The sequence below is a fragment of the Grammomys surdaster genome, unplaced genomic scaffold (assembly GCF_004785775.1).
Source record: "Grammomys surdaster isolate TR1022 unplaced genomic scaffold, NIH_TR_1.0 125953, whole genome shotgun sequence".
NCBI classification, from domain to species: domain Eukaryota; kingdom Metazoa; phylum Chordata; class Mammalia; order Rodentia; family Muridae; genus Grammomys; species Grammomys surdaster.
Window position 1 is genome coordinate 4,844,898 of NW_021620773.1, and position 12,675 is coordinate 4,857,572.

Below are 12,675 nucleotides of genomic sequence, written 5' to 3' on the forward strand. Positions count from 1 at the left end.
GCGGAGGAATGAATGCTTCTTAGCCAGGCTGGGGCTACTATGGCCCCCGTCAGACCAGGGCAGCAGCCTGGCAGGGTGTAGACAGCCCGGCAAATGACCAGATACTCGTCTCTCCTAGAAGATTCCAGCCCGAGGACCCAGACTTTTCTCCTTAAATGCCTGCAGGATCCGTTCCCTCTGGGTCTCGTAAACATGTCTGCCCTGTAACCGTACGGTGCCCACACAAGCTAAGCTTTCTGGACCTTGACTCCATGGAGTAGGTCCCAGTGTTGATGGAAGAAGGGAGCTTCCCCTCAAGATGAAACCACATCCCAGGAGGGCTCACTCAGGTCCCCTGGCCAAGGGTAGTACAGTGCCCACACAAGCTAAGCTTTCTGGACCTTGACTCCATGGAGTAGGTCCCTGTGTTGATGGAAGAAGGGAGCTTCCCCTCAAGATGAAACCACAGGAGGGCTCACTTGGGTCCCCTGGCCAAGGGTAGGAGCAGGGTGGGTGTCATCTGCCAGGTACTTACTTTCTGGGTTGATGGTGTAGATACGGCAATTCCCATGCCTGAGCCAGGGAGGACGGACAAGACTTTGTACTGAAAGGAAAGAGTACCAGCATCACTACCAGCTTCTCCTAAGGACGGGGTAAAGCTAGTCCCCCATGTGTCCAGGACACTCTCCTACAGGTCAGGCACATAGACACCAAGACCTGTAGAGGCCTAGAATATCCCAGCTACAGGAAGTAAAGGGTTCTGTCTTCTGATTTTGTGGTATCCCCCACCCACCCACTCCTGGTGTGGCTGATAGTTGTGTAAGGCTACGTGTCGGCATGGCTGATCCCTAAGGATAGGCTAGGACAATCCTGGCCCTGGCCTGACTGTGAACATGGGGTGGGGGTGGGGGTAACTAGATAGCCATGGGTTGAACCAAGGCAACAGAGGGACCCTGTCCTGTACTAGGACTATTCTCAACTATTGCCAGCTTGGACCCAGGCTACTTAGTTGGAAGCTGGTTGGTTCCACACTCAACAGAGTCATTCTTTCTCTGATCCACTCCCCCAAGCCCTCCAGACCCTGCATGCTCTATACACCAACACTCTAGGGAAACTGCTAAGCCTCACTCCATGTGTACAAATGTCTGTAAGTGCCTAGGTGGAAGGTCTGTGACAGAACTCAGATTCTCCTTTCAAGGCACAGCAAGGGCAGGGACGGAGCTCAGCTGACAGCTTGCTTGCTGAACATGTATGAAGCCCTGGGCCTGAATCCCAGCAGCACATACAAAAACAAATGAACAAAAAAACAAAAAAAAACAAAAAAACAAGCATGCAAGCAAAGAACTGAGTTCGGGGTTAGCCTGGACTACATGAGACCGGAGAAGCAGGGTGGGGATGGGAGGAGAGTCCAGCAGGTTAGGCAGACGTCACTCTTGCTCCTTTCTGCATGTATAATAAGGCCAGTTGGTGACTCCCAGGGATGTGGAAGAAGTGAGACTGCACTGTGGCCCAAGGTATTCAACTGTCTCAGAAGGAGAAGACTCTAGATCACATCTCCCCCAACCCTGGGCTCATATCCGCAAACCTCTCCATCTTTGTGGCCCTACTGACTCTCCAGGCTGTAAGTGGGGCAGGATGGGTGGGTACCCACCTTCTGGATGTCTGTGATGTCCATCAGCTTGATCACCTTGTTCCTCTTTGATGACCCAGACTTGGAGCTTTCGAAGCACAGGTAACTAGAAGGGGAGGAAATGCAGAGGCATGGAATAGCCGCCGGACTAGAGGGGCTCCTGCTAAGTACGGTCCTCCCCGACTGCCTTGTAGCCTTGTGGATGGTCAGGGACCCACCACACTCAGAACCTGGAAGGAACTGAACTTCTCTGTGCTACGTCTAGGCCTTTCTGTCCCAGAAGATTGCTAACAGGAGCAGCAGGGACTTGTCCTGAGACCTCACCAGGCTCTCCTGGGCAGGGGGAGCAAGAAAGGACTTGGGGCTATGGCTACTGCTGCAGGTGCAGGGGACAGGATGGTAAGGGGCCCCATGATGATGACCATCTATATACCCTACCCCTGTTGTAGCCCTCCCTCAGATCCCATGGGGTGCCGAGGCATAGCATGGACAAGGTGCTTTGTAGTCCCACATAGTGGAGAAAGGCCAAAGCTACCTTTAGTCTAGCCTCAGACAGCAAGCATATGGACTGGACCCTCAAAGGTCACCATAAAGTCCACTTCCTGAGAGATTCTACCCTTTGTCCGTCTGAATAGCCACAAACCCCACATGAGCACCCCAAATGAGAGAACCCATCAGTCCAAGGGAGGACAGGGCTGGCCCAGGAATGGAGTCAGGAAGTCCAGAGAGCTGGGCAGGGTGTGGAATAGAGGTTGGGCCGGAGCAATGCAAAACCTGTTTGCTGGACCTGGGCATGTGTCTGGGACCTGGGGAGGATCCTGTCCCACTTCCTCCCCGACAGTCATGCTTGGGCCTGTGGCATCACTCACTTCTCTGTCACATACAGAACCCCATTCCTGATGTAGTCCGTGGGCATCTTCCGGTCTCGGTTAATGAGGCAGCAACGCCAACCATTCTCGCACACTGATGGAGAAAATGGACCTGGAATTTCCTTCCTCTGGAAATACCTGGGCCTTGACCTATGCTGGCGCCTGTCAGCACCAACTTGTTAAAGATGTAACCACAACCACAAGGGACCAGCAGAATAGACCAAGTGTGGGCTGATGGGGACACAGTGCTCACCCAGCAAGCCAGCCCTGGTTCCATTCCAGCACTGTGAATACACACAATGTCCAGAGTGGGGGTTGGGGGGGAGGGAGGCCTGTCAGGAGTGAGGTCACCTAGTGTCGGGGGCTTTCCTCTGACAATAAAAAAATCAAGCTGCAGTCCTTATGACTTAGGCAGCTTTCCACATACTGAGCCTGCAGCAGAGAAGGAGTCTCTCGAGAAAGCGGGCCAAGCCTTAGACTCTGCATCTCAGGAGCTTATTGAACACCTCTCCAGAAGGCTGACTGGACAACCCAGGTTGTGACATGTTGCACACTCAAGCCAAAGTGCCAGGGCACGCCTGGGCTAGCATCAGGTTTCTACCTTGATGCTAATGATACGAGAATCCCCAGCAAGTGGGCAGGGCTGAGCCCCACTCTCTAGGGATTCCTGCTTCTAGAAGGCCCACCTGAATCTACACTGAAAACATAGTTCAAGGACTATGATGTCATGCCTCCTCCTGATTCCTGTAACAACCCAGGACCCTGCTCCTATGTCACCTCTCTCAGGAAGTAAGTCTGGGCCTTTTCCTCCCTAGTTCCTTAAGCCTGTCCTGGAGGAGGGGTCATGCCTCCTGTGTGGGCTTAGACCCTGCCCCAGTCTTCCCTCTTCTCTATGTCTGGCTGGGTCAAGGACTCAGAGCATGCTTACCTGCTAGTGGGCGCTCGTTTTCAGTCAAGTTAAAGATTTCGTGGAAGTTTCCCTTCTTGGTGCTGTGGAAGCGACCAGCATCTTCATCCTTACTCAGCCCAGCTGGAGCACTGGAAACGTAGCTCCGTGATGAGGCTGTCTGCAGCTGCCAACAGCACACAGTCCTGGTCAGGCTCTGGCTACAGGCAGCTGGATCCGTTGCTGGTATGGGGACACACTAGCCTGCCTGCCTACACCAGCTGCAAACTGACAGACAGGCTCTATCCCCTCTGAAAAATGTGGAGTGTAGCTCCCACAGCCCCTTTCAGTGCAGTCCTGCATTGGATATATTCCGCGCGCTCTCTGGGTTAGATGAGATTAACCCCCCCCCCCCACGCCGGGAGATGTGCACCGTGCTGGAACTAAGCCTGGCCTCCAGCACACACAAGGACACGGCTGCCCAGCATGGGCTCTGCACTAGGGCAGTTAAAATTGACATTTCACAAGTCATCTGGCCACACAAGTCTAGAAGATCAATCATAGCATGGCAATGTCATAGCATCAGCTCACAGCAGGTCCAAGGGGGATTCCACACGGACATGGTACCTTATCATGCCCTGACAGCTGGCCAGAAAGGAGACAACAGGTACACATGTGACCATCACAAAAGAAAAAAGGGGGTACGTGTGATGTGAACTTGCAAGCACAAAGAGCTGAACAAAACTCAGCACAGACACATGAGGCCTGTGGGACACAGGGGACAAAGTGGGGTGGCTTCCACCACGATGTATCAGCCATGTCCTAGCTTATGATATGTGGTCTTGAGCCCTAGGAAGCCCCTGTCCCAGCTAGTCCAGGGCTAATATGGGCCCTCGATTTGTCCCCAAAGGCCAAGCTGTGTCCTGGGTGACCCTCTACTTGTTGGAAAAGAACAAGCGGGGCTTCTCCAGGCCTGGCTGCTCTGGCCTATGGCTGATCTCAGCTTCCCAACAGTTTCTGCTGTCCTGGGCCCCAGAGTGTGACCTTTCCAACCCAACTTATTGTTTCACTCTTACAAAAAGCGAGTCACTGGGACACCCCTTCCTAAGATACACTCATGTGGAGACTCTAATGTAACTTCTGACACATCCCTGGGAGCATTGCTGGGCCTGAGCACCCCACCTGCCTACAACCCCAAGGAGCACACACTGGCCCAATCCTCCCAGGGCTGGCTGGCCCTGATGTATTAAGTGGGTGGCCACAGGGGAAAACCTTACGGTGCTTTCCACTGTCTATCTCAAAGGCTGCTAAAATCTGGAAAACACCAGGCTCCAAGTGAGTAGGATATGTAGAACCAGAGGTCAGGGTCCATCAGCTTCACGGTTCTGCTTGCACTCTCCTCAGGGGGTTGGGGGTTGGGGGAGGAACTCACCCTGCGTGACACGGTGGCACCAGCACGCTCCTTGAGCTGGGGGTCGGTGGGAAGGCTCCTCCAGATGATATAGGGTGTGTCGTACTTGGCTCGAAGTCTTGGGCAGCGTTTGAAGATGAAGTCAATTAAGAAAAACTTGATGCCAGCATAGAGGCCTGAGGAGACAGCAGGGATACATCCATGCAGACAAAGGTCGGGCACTTTCCCACGATGGTGGCGTGGTTTGTTTCTTTGTTTTTTTCCTTACCAACAGCAAGCCCCACCAGGCGGTAGGGGAAGAAGCAAGAAGCCAGAAAGGCGGCCCACAGAGCGACATAGAGCTTCTGCGTGATCTCAGGTTGCACCCACATGAACAAGCTGGAAGGAAGATGGAGGTCAGGTGGGGTGGTGCACACCACCCTCGCTGCAGGGACAGCCACTTACTTCTTGATCTTTTCCAGAATGTCGGCCATCTTGCCGAAGAGATTCTGCAAGAAGAAGAAACTGAAGTGACCACAAGCTCGAGGGACTGTCAATCGTGCAGACACGCCCACACCCAGAAGGCACTGGGGGAAATACACAGCCCAAGATCATGGGTGCCCTGTGGTCCTACTCCGCCACTTCCGGGTCTGAGGTTGACTGGTCTAAAGCTAAGCTCACTGGATGTAATGAAGAGGGCAGATGATATCGAGCTCTGACTTTCTGGGGATGCTCAGCTCTGAATTCTTGGGGTGCTCAGCCCTGGTGGTGAAGGGCTCTCTCTGTTCACATAAGGCCAGAGATTCATCAGGAAACCATGTATCCCTGCCACCTCACCAGAGTGAGAAAGATGAGCTAGAAAAGACAGATCAACCCACAGCAGACCTGTAAGGCCTCTGGCTTGGGGTTCCTCCCTCCCAGGGTAACGGGCAAGCTCGGAGGTGGTACCTGTGCTTTCTGGGCGACATCCAGCACCAGCTGGAACTTCTCAGATACGGTCAGATCTTCCTTTGCAGGTTCCTTCAGTCAAAGGGGAGAGAGAATTTTCCACTGGAATTTAACAGTTCAGAGAAATTACTGACAACACACCATGAAGTCTCCCAGCCCCAGGGATTTGTGGGTCACTGCTGTCCGATACAGCCAGAGAACTGGGTGCAACCGCATCTGCTGGGCTAACGGTAAAATCTCTTGTGCTTGCTGCCATTCCCCAGTGCAGGGGGCAGGCAGGCTGTGGGGCCCCACAGGGTGAACACACACAGTGGTGGACAAAGGCCCTGACTCACCCTCCCAGCTCACTGCAATGGTATATCCTGTCAAAACCGCCCCCATTCACTCCTTGACAGACAGGGTAACTGAGGCCAGGTCCATTTAAGTTCACATGACTATTGCTCCTAAGAATCTCCTAAAGGTCCCCCCAGCCCTAGGGCTGGACAAGACACTGGCTTGCCTTAGTGGAGACTGTCCAATCCCTAGGTACTCCACGGAATATCAAGTATGCCTACAGGCATTGTGGCCTCCCTTTGGTCCACAGGTTCTCTAGAGCAGAGGTTCTCAGCCTGTGCATCATGACCCCTTTGGGAGTTGAATGGCCCTTTTGAAGAGATTATTTACAAGCCAGGCAGGGGCTAGACAGAGGTTCTGGCATCCAGGACAGAGTCATGACCACTTGTCCGGCATTCTGTTCATCTCCCTACCCACAAGCTCTATGGGGGCTATAATAATTCCCTTCTTGCCCCTACGTCAATCCCAGGTAGAAAAGGTCAGCCAGGACAGATGGACAGGGCAATCTGCTTCTAGACAGTGAAGCTTGATCCAGCTGAGAGCCTGAGTGGGTAGCCTCCTGGAGCTCAGGGCTGGCACGGCTGGCCCCCAGGCAGGGCAGGATGCTCATCTGCATTCCCCATGATGTGGTCCCAGGTTATGAGTTCTGACTGGTTAAGACAGAGGGACATATTGCTCCCCAGGACTCACCACAGCTTCAGACACTTCTGGCACAATGCTCCATTGTATCCGCCAGCCCCTGAAAAATGGAAGCCACCATAGCCATGAAAACAACGTCACCTTTAGGGGAACAACATTGAGCTACCAGCTGAATTACCAGCTAGAGCAGTGGCCATCTGCTCTTTCAGAGATGGCCACATAGGAGAGACCCCTGAAGCTGAGCTGTTCCATTCTGATATCTCACTGGCTACTCATGCTAGGTTCTCTTCTGCAGGCACATAGGCACCAACAGCCATTAAGGGTATGGAGGAGCCCAGCATTATCTGTTTGATCTCATCATGCCTACTGACTGGTCTGTTAATAAAGTTTTATTGACATCAGCAATGCTTCGTAGTGGATTGATGGTGATTAGGGCCTGTGGACTAATGGGGACTACTCCTTCAGAGGCATTTCAGTGTTTCCTACTAAAATCATTTTCAAATGAATTCCTGACACAGGCACAGAAGTGTATGGCATAGACTGGTATGTGGACTTGCAGTCTTCTGAGGGGCTGAGAGGAACTCTGGAGTCAAGGACTGTACCACAAACCAAGGCCAAAGGCTAATGTTTACTTCTAGGAGCAACCACAGGTAAAGCCCAACCTAGGAGATGCAGTTTCTCTAGAAAGAGATGTTCAGTGAGGACAAAGAATGACAGAGGGAACAGCCTCCATGGTGGAGTGAAGCGTCTCCGTGTGTGTGTGTGTGTGTGTGTGTGTGTGTGTGTGTGTGTGTGTGACGTGCCGCTATCACTGTGAACTCTAACCTTGCCTGCTCAGTGCTTCCTTCTTATAACCAACAGCTGTCAGGATGTTTGTGGGGGGGTGCAACATCCTGCAGTGCATGCCCACCCACCCCAGGGTTGGGAAGAACTTTCTGCCAAACACGCAGCGAGGCTAAGCCACCCACTGCCTGCCCCCTAAAGTCTCCAGAGCCTCTTGGAGGACCACCCACAAACATGACTACGAAGCATAGCTTGTGTTACAGCAGTACAGGGAAGCAGGCCACCCAGCAGGGCCATGTGCAGCAGTGCAGCCACGCAAGAGCCCAGGTCACCTACCTGGCGATGAGGTAATTGAGGGACAACCTCAGAATTGCTAGGAACAGGAACATGGGGATGGCCCAGCCATGCCATACAGCGTTCATGTATACCTGAGGGTGAAATGTGAGGGGTGTGGTTAGAGACATGTCAGAAGGTGAGGGACATGCAAACAGAGCACTCCAGTACACGCTGTGTCCTGCCTGCTTTCTCCAGCAATTAAGGGCGTCCAGTCCCAGCTCAACAAACACCCAGGGAACCAGGACGTGTGAGATGGGGAAGGCGGGAAGGCTGCTTCCATTTTAACAGAGAGGGAGACTGCTCTGTGTGAGTAGAGATCAGAAAAGGATGCTAGGGCCCCGTGAAGAGGTCTTGCTTGTCCCCAGTGCGACTCTCATGCCTGGGTTCCGGCAGCTGATGAGGAGGCTCATCACTGCACACAGCCATATTGCTGCCCCAGGGACTGAAGCTGAGCCTGTTTAGAGCCCAAAGGAGAATTGCCTGGGGACTGCCCTCCAGGGGCCTCATGGGGAAGACTAGTCTAGGCATCCTGCTGGCCCTACCCGGTCTGGGGGAACACTCACCGTGAAGGCAATGGCGGAGGTGTAGATGGAGTACCAGTCAGATAAGGCAGACAGGTTCTTCACGAAGTTAGTGACAGGCTTGGCACCACGCTCTGGGGACAGAACAGACCAAAACGGTCAGCACAGCACTGGCCAGCCCTGTAGCACATGAACAGATTCACGTGCCCCCCCCCCCGCCCTCCCAGGCAGAAGCAAAACCAGCTCACTGGCTGCACTGGGTACAAGACCCAACCCACTGAGGGCCCCTGCTGCCAGTGTCCCTCCTGACCGTTAACCACGGTCCCCACAGTGAGATGGCACCTGCCCCCAGCATAGCCCACAGATAGCAGGAGATGGGCAAAGGGAAGAATCAGTGAGGACGGCTGCCATTTGCACTCTGCAGGGCTTAAGGAATATCAGAGGACTGAGCCGTGTTTCATCCAGAATCAGTGGTTCACAACCCCTTTGGGGGTGGGGTCAAATGACCCTTTCATAGGGGTCGCCTAAGACCACCAGAAAACAAAGATACTTATGTTATGATTCATAACAGTAGCAAAGTGACAGTTATGAAATAGCAACAAAATAATTTTATGGTTGGGGACGCCAGGACGTGAGGAACTTTGTTAAAGGGTTGCAGCAGCAGGGAACTTGAGAACCACTGCTCTAAATTCTAACTGACCAGAGCAGCCTCAACACTCTGTTAGCCCTGAAGGTGGTGTGTCCCCAGCACACTTCCACCACAAGCTTTTGTCTCAGGGAGGAGAGGGGGGAAGACGGAGGGAGGTGGGGGAGGGGAGGAATTGAAGTGGAAGGAGCTGCCCTTAAATACTTTTCTGGAGAGTTCTAGTCAGCTCACAATCACAGGGGCTGCCCTCTCCTCATCCCTCCTCCCCCTCTCCCCCTTCTCCCCCTTCCTCTCTCCCTCTTCATCTTCCTCTTCCCCTCTCCTTCTCTCCTCCCCCTCCCTCTTTCTCCTCCCCTCCCTCTTCCCCTCCCCCTCCCTTCCCTTCTTTCCTCTCCCTTCCCCCTTCCCTCCTCCTTTCCCCTCTCCCCCCTTTCTCCCCTTCTTCCTCCTTCCCCCTCCTTTCCCCTCCCCCTCCCCCACACCAAGCCCCACGGTACTTACTCAGTCGTCTCATGTTTTCAGTTAACCTGAGAGAGGGAGAGAGAGATCAGGCTCAGTGTGATGTCACCAGCAGCTCAGCATGCCACTCTGAGAAAACCCCACTACTAACCAGTACAAGGGCAGCAAGGAGGACATATGAGTGCCTGGGACTCTCGGGTGCCTGGAGATGCAGGCACAGTGACACAGAGCACAGTGCTAGGTGCACAGTGGCACAGAGCAGTGCTTGAGAGCCCTTGCTGCTCAGGAGGCCTGGCTCTCCAGAGCCCCTGGGGTCTACGGGAACATCTGATAAGGACATCTGTATATGGACCAGATCTGTGAACCATTAAGTGATCCAAACCCCACAATGGACACCAGGCATACACAACCTTCATGTGACTTTTGTCACAAAGCAAAAGTCATTCAACGTGGATGTGACGTGATTCTACTTTCCCACAAGCCCCTCCAAGAAGATGGCCCAGAAACATGGACACAAGGGGTCTCTAGGAGCTTGTGCCAGCCCCTTCAACAGGATATCAAGACTGACCAGCCCATCAAAGTTTAACGCAGGGCCCTCCCTGGTCCTAGCAAGGAGATCCTTGGTCTTGGTGAGGCGCCCCTACCTGCGAGCACTGAGGGGCTCCTCTGTCTCTACTGTGTTCTCTTCCGGCTGGAAGCGGAAGTCCTCGATGTACTCTCCGAACCTCTCATAGAACCACTTCTGTACACGGGAGGACAACCCCTGGCTGCGGCGCTCTGTGAGAAGGAACAGACATCAGAGAGGGCCACTGCAGGGTCCACACAGCCCGTCCTGAGGTTGGAAGGAGATGAAGGGCAGGTATGGGACCTCACAGAAAATGTCAATCTGGGTGGGGATACAGGAAAGGTTTGGAGGAATGAAGGTTTCACTATGGAGCAAAGTGTGATTGGCCCAGCCCATGGAGCCTTTGAAGGCCTCAGCTCCCTGAAGACACTAGGTTCAAACCAACAGATGTAGTCCAGAGCCACCCCAGCCACAGAGACCCTCCAACACATGATGTCTCCAGCCTCACACTTGACCACAGCAATCTCTAGACCTCAATTTCCCAGTAGCCTCAGGCTTATATCTAGGCCATATCTGATCACGGTGGCTGTCTGTTCAACTCTCCCTGTCGACCTCTGGTATGTCTGGGAAGAGGCTGAGTAGGTTCACCACGGCAGGTCCTGAGGCCCGGCCAATGTGTGCAGGGCATACTGAGGTACAGGACCCAGAGACCAAGCTGCTGGCCAAGGTGAGCTCACAGTAATCAGCTGTGTCTTGCAACCCAAGAGAATGCCAGGGCTGAGGCTGCTCAGCAGGGCACCCAGGCTGCACCCTAAATAAAACAAGATGTGGAGTTGCCTGCAGGGGGCGCTGCGCCACCATAATTTAAAAGCCTGGGACTGGCAGGCTGAACATCGACACCAGACACCTGTGGTGCCATAAACACAGATTATCATGTGTCAATTAAAACGAAAACACACCAGGTGTGTCATGGCGCTAAGGACAGTGGACAACAGTCAATATAAACAAAGCTTGAAGGACACAGGTCAGCGGGAGTGGAGGTTAGGGGGTAGGAGGCTAGGTGGGGAGGCTATGATGTGTGTCTCCTGGGGCTACCCAGACAGCCTGCAGACTTATCTGGCTCTATTACCATCCCCAAGGTTTGTAGGTAGCTCCAGGTAGGCACAGAAGCTTTGGCTGTGGGAGCCAAATGCAGTCTAAAGGCCAGGCAAAAGACTGGACAGCCCGTGCTTCTGTTGGATTATTTATGGACACTGGACACAATGACTGAGAAATAATCTTCCTTGTGTTTTTTTTCCCTAACCATTTAAATATATAAAAAGCTATTTAGAAATGTAAATCCAGGCTGGGCAAGGTATGGAACATCGACAATCCCAACACTGGGCAGGGAGTGTGATGCAGGAGGGTCAGCCTGGGCTATGTAGAGAGGCCTTGTCTCATGAAATCAAAAATGTACAAAAGAAAACCAGATCTGTGAATGGTGGACCCCAGATCCAGGGCACATGGCCATCTGCCTGAAGGAGGCAGTCTTCAATGGGTCCTGAAGTCCTGAGGCCCCAGCCTGACTTCCAGGCTAGGGGATGCTTTCTGCCACTCAGAGCTAGTTTCTAAGGGGGGAAAGGCCTGAAGCAGTGCTTCATGCTCCAAGGTGTACAGAAGAGGTCCAGGGATAGCCTGAGGCAGGCATCCACCTGATGGCTAGCTTCCTTCATTTTTCTAGGATGTGGCAGAGCCGGGGTGTGACCCTTCTCCCCTACCACATCCTTGTCACACCCTTCCTGTCTTGGAGGGTGACCAAGGGCCACAGTGTGGAGAAGGCACACAGTCCCACACAGCCCACTACACCTGGAGACCACGGAAATCAAGATTAGGTCTGTGGGTGCTGGAGAGATGGCTCGGCGGCTAAAAGTACCAGCTAATCTTCCAGAGGACACTGGTTCGATTCCCAACGCCCACACAGCAGCTTACAAGCAACTGTAACTCCAGTTCCGAGAGATTCTATGTCCCTTCCTCCATGGGCGCCAGATACTTACATGGTACAGAGACATAGAGGAAGGCAAAACACTCGTACATATAAAATAAAAATAAATCTTTTTTTCTTAAGAAAAAAATCGGCCTGACCTTGTTGAGAGGACAAGGGGTCACCGGCCCTGTGGAGGAGCAAGGAGCTGGGTGACCCCTCACTTCCAACCCTCACTACCACCAAGCACTGGCGTTTTCTGTGCTTCTCCTGGTCTGATGATCAAGAGTCACAAGCTACGGGCTCTCCATCTAAGCCTGAGAACCAGCCATGGATCCTCCGGATGGCCCAAGGAGGCCACCTCCCAGGGGATGCAGCTGCCAGACCTGCACTGGGGCTGGCTGCCAGCGGGTAGAGTGAGGCTGGACCTGGGAGAACCTTAGGAGAGGCCTCTTCTTCTGGGCCTCTTCCCGATGCTGGCAGCCTAGACCAACAACCTAAGCCACAGCTTATGCCAGGCTTACTGGCATAGGGAGGGAGAGCTTTGTGAATGGTCAGTACGTTGGACGGACACGGTCTGTGAGGCTGCAGCCAGGGCCCGCAGAAGTGTAGAGAGGACGGATTTCCCTTCTTCCCGAAAGGGCAACTTTAGAAGCTAAAGTATGTGGCAAGATGGGTGTGGGTGCTAGGGCAGGAACAAGCGAAAGAGGGAAGGCTTGTTCCCTACCTGA

At 53.4% G+C, this 12,675-nt stretch overlaps 1 protein-coding gene across 4 annotated transcripts in view; it reads right to left on the reverse strand.

Moving 5' to 3' along the window:
- The window catches only part of Gramd4 (GRAM domain containing 4), a 74,470-nt gene that overhangs the window by 2,329 nt on the left and 59,466 nt on the right, over positions 1–12,675 (reverse strand). For all 4 annotated transcript variants that reach the window (XM_028753740.1, XM_028753741.1, XM_028753742.1 and 1 more), the window contains exons 6-18: positions 10,064–10,196; positions 9,462–9,487; positions 8,357–8,448; positions 7,794–7,885; positions 6,726–6,774; positions 5,703–5,774; positions 5,220–5,263; positions 5,044–5,153; positions 4,797–4,951; positions 3,407–3,551; positions 2,479–2,572; positions 1,631–1,715; positions 515–583 (exon numbers count right to left, since the gene is read on the reverse strand). In XM_028753740.1, the coding sequence (XP_028609573.1) occupies positions 515–583; positions 1,631–1,715; positions 2,479–2,572; positions 3,407–3,551; positions 4,797–4,951; positions 5,044–5,153; positions 5,220–5,263; positions 5,703–5,774; positions 6,726–6,774; positions 7,794–7,885; positions 8,357–8,448; positions 9,462–9,487; positions 10,064–10,196 (1,166 nt within the window). The remainder of the gene's footprint in view (positions 1–514; positions 584–1,630; positions 1,716–2,478; positions 2,573–3,406; positions 3,552–4,796; positions 4,952–5,043; positions 5,154–5,219; positions 5,264–5,702; positions 5,775–6,725; positions 6,775–7,793; positions 7,886–8,356; positions 8,449–9,461; positions 9,488–10,063; positions 10,197–12,675) is intronic.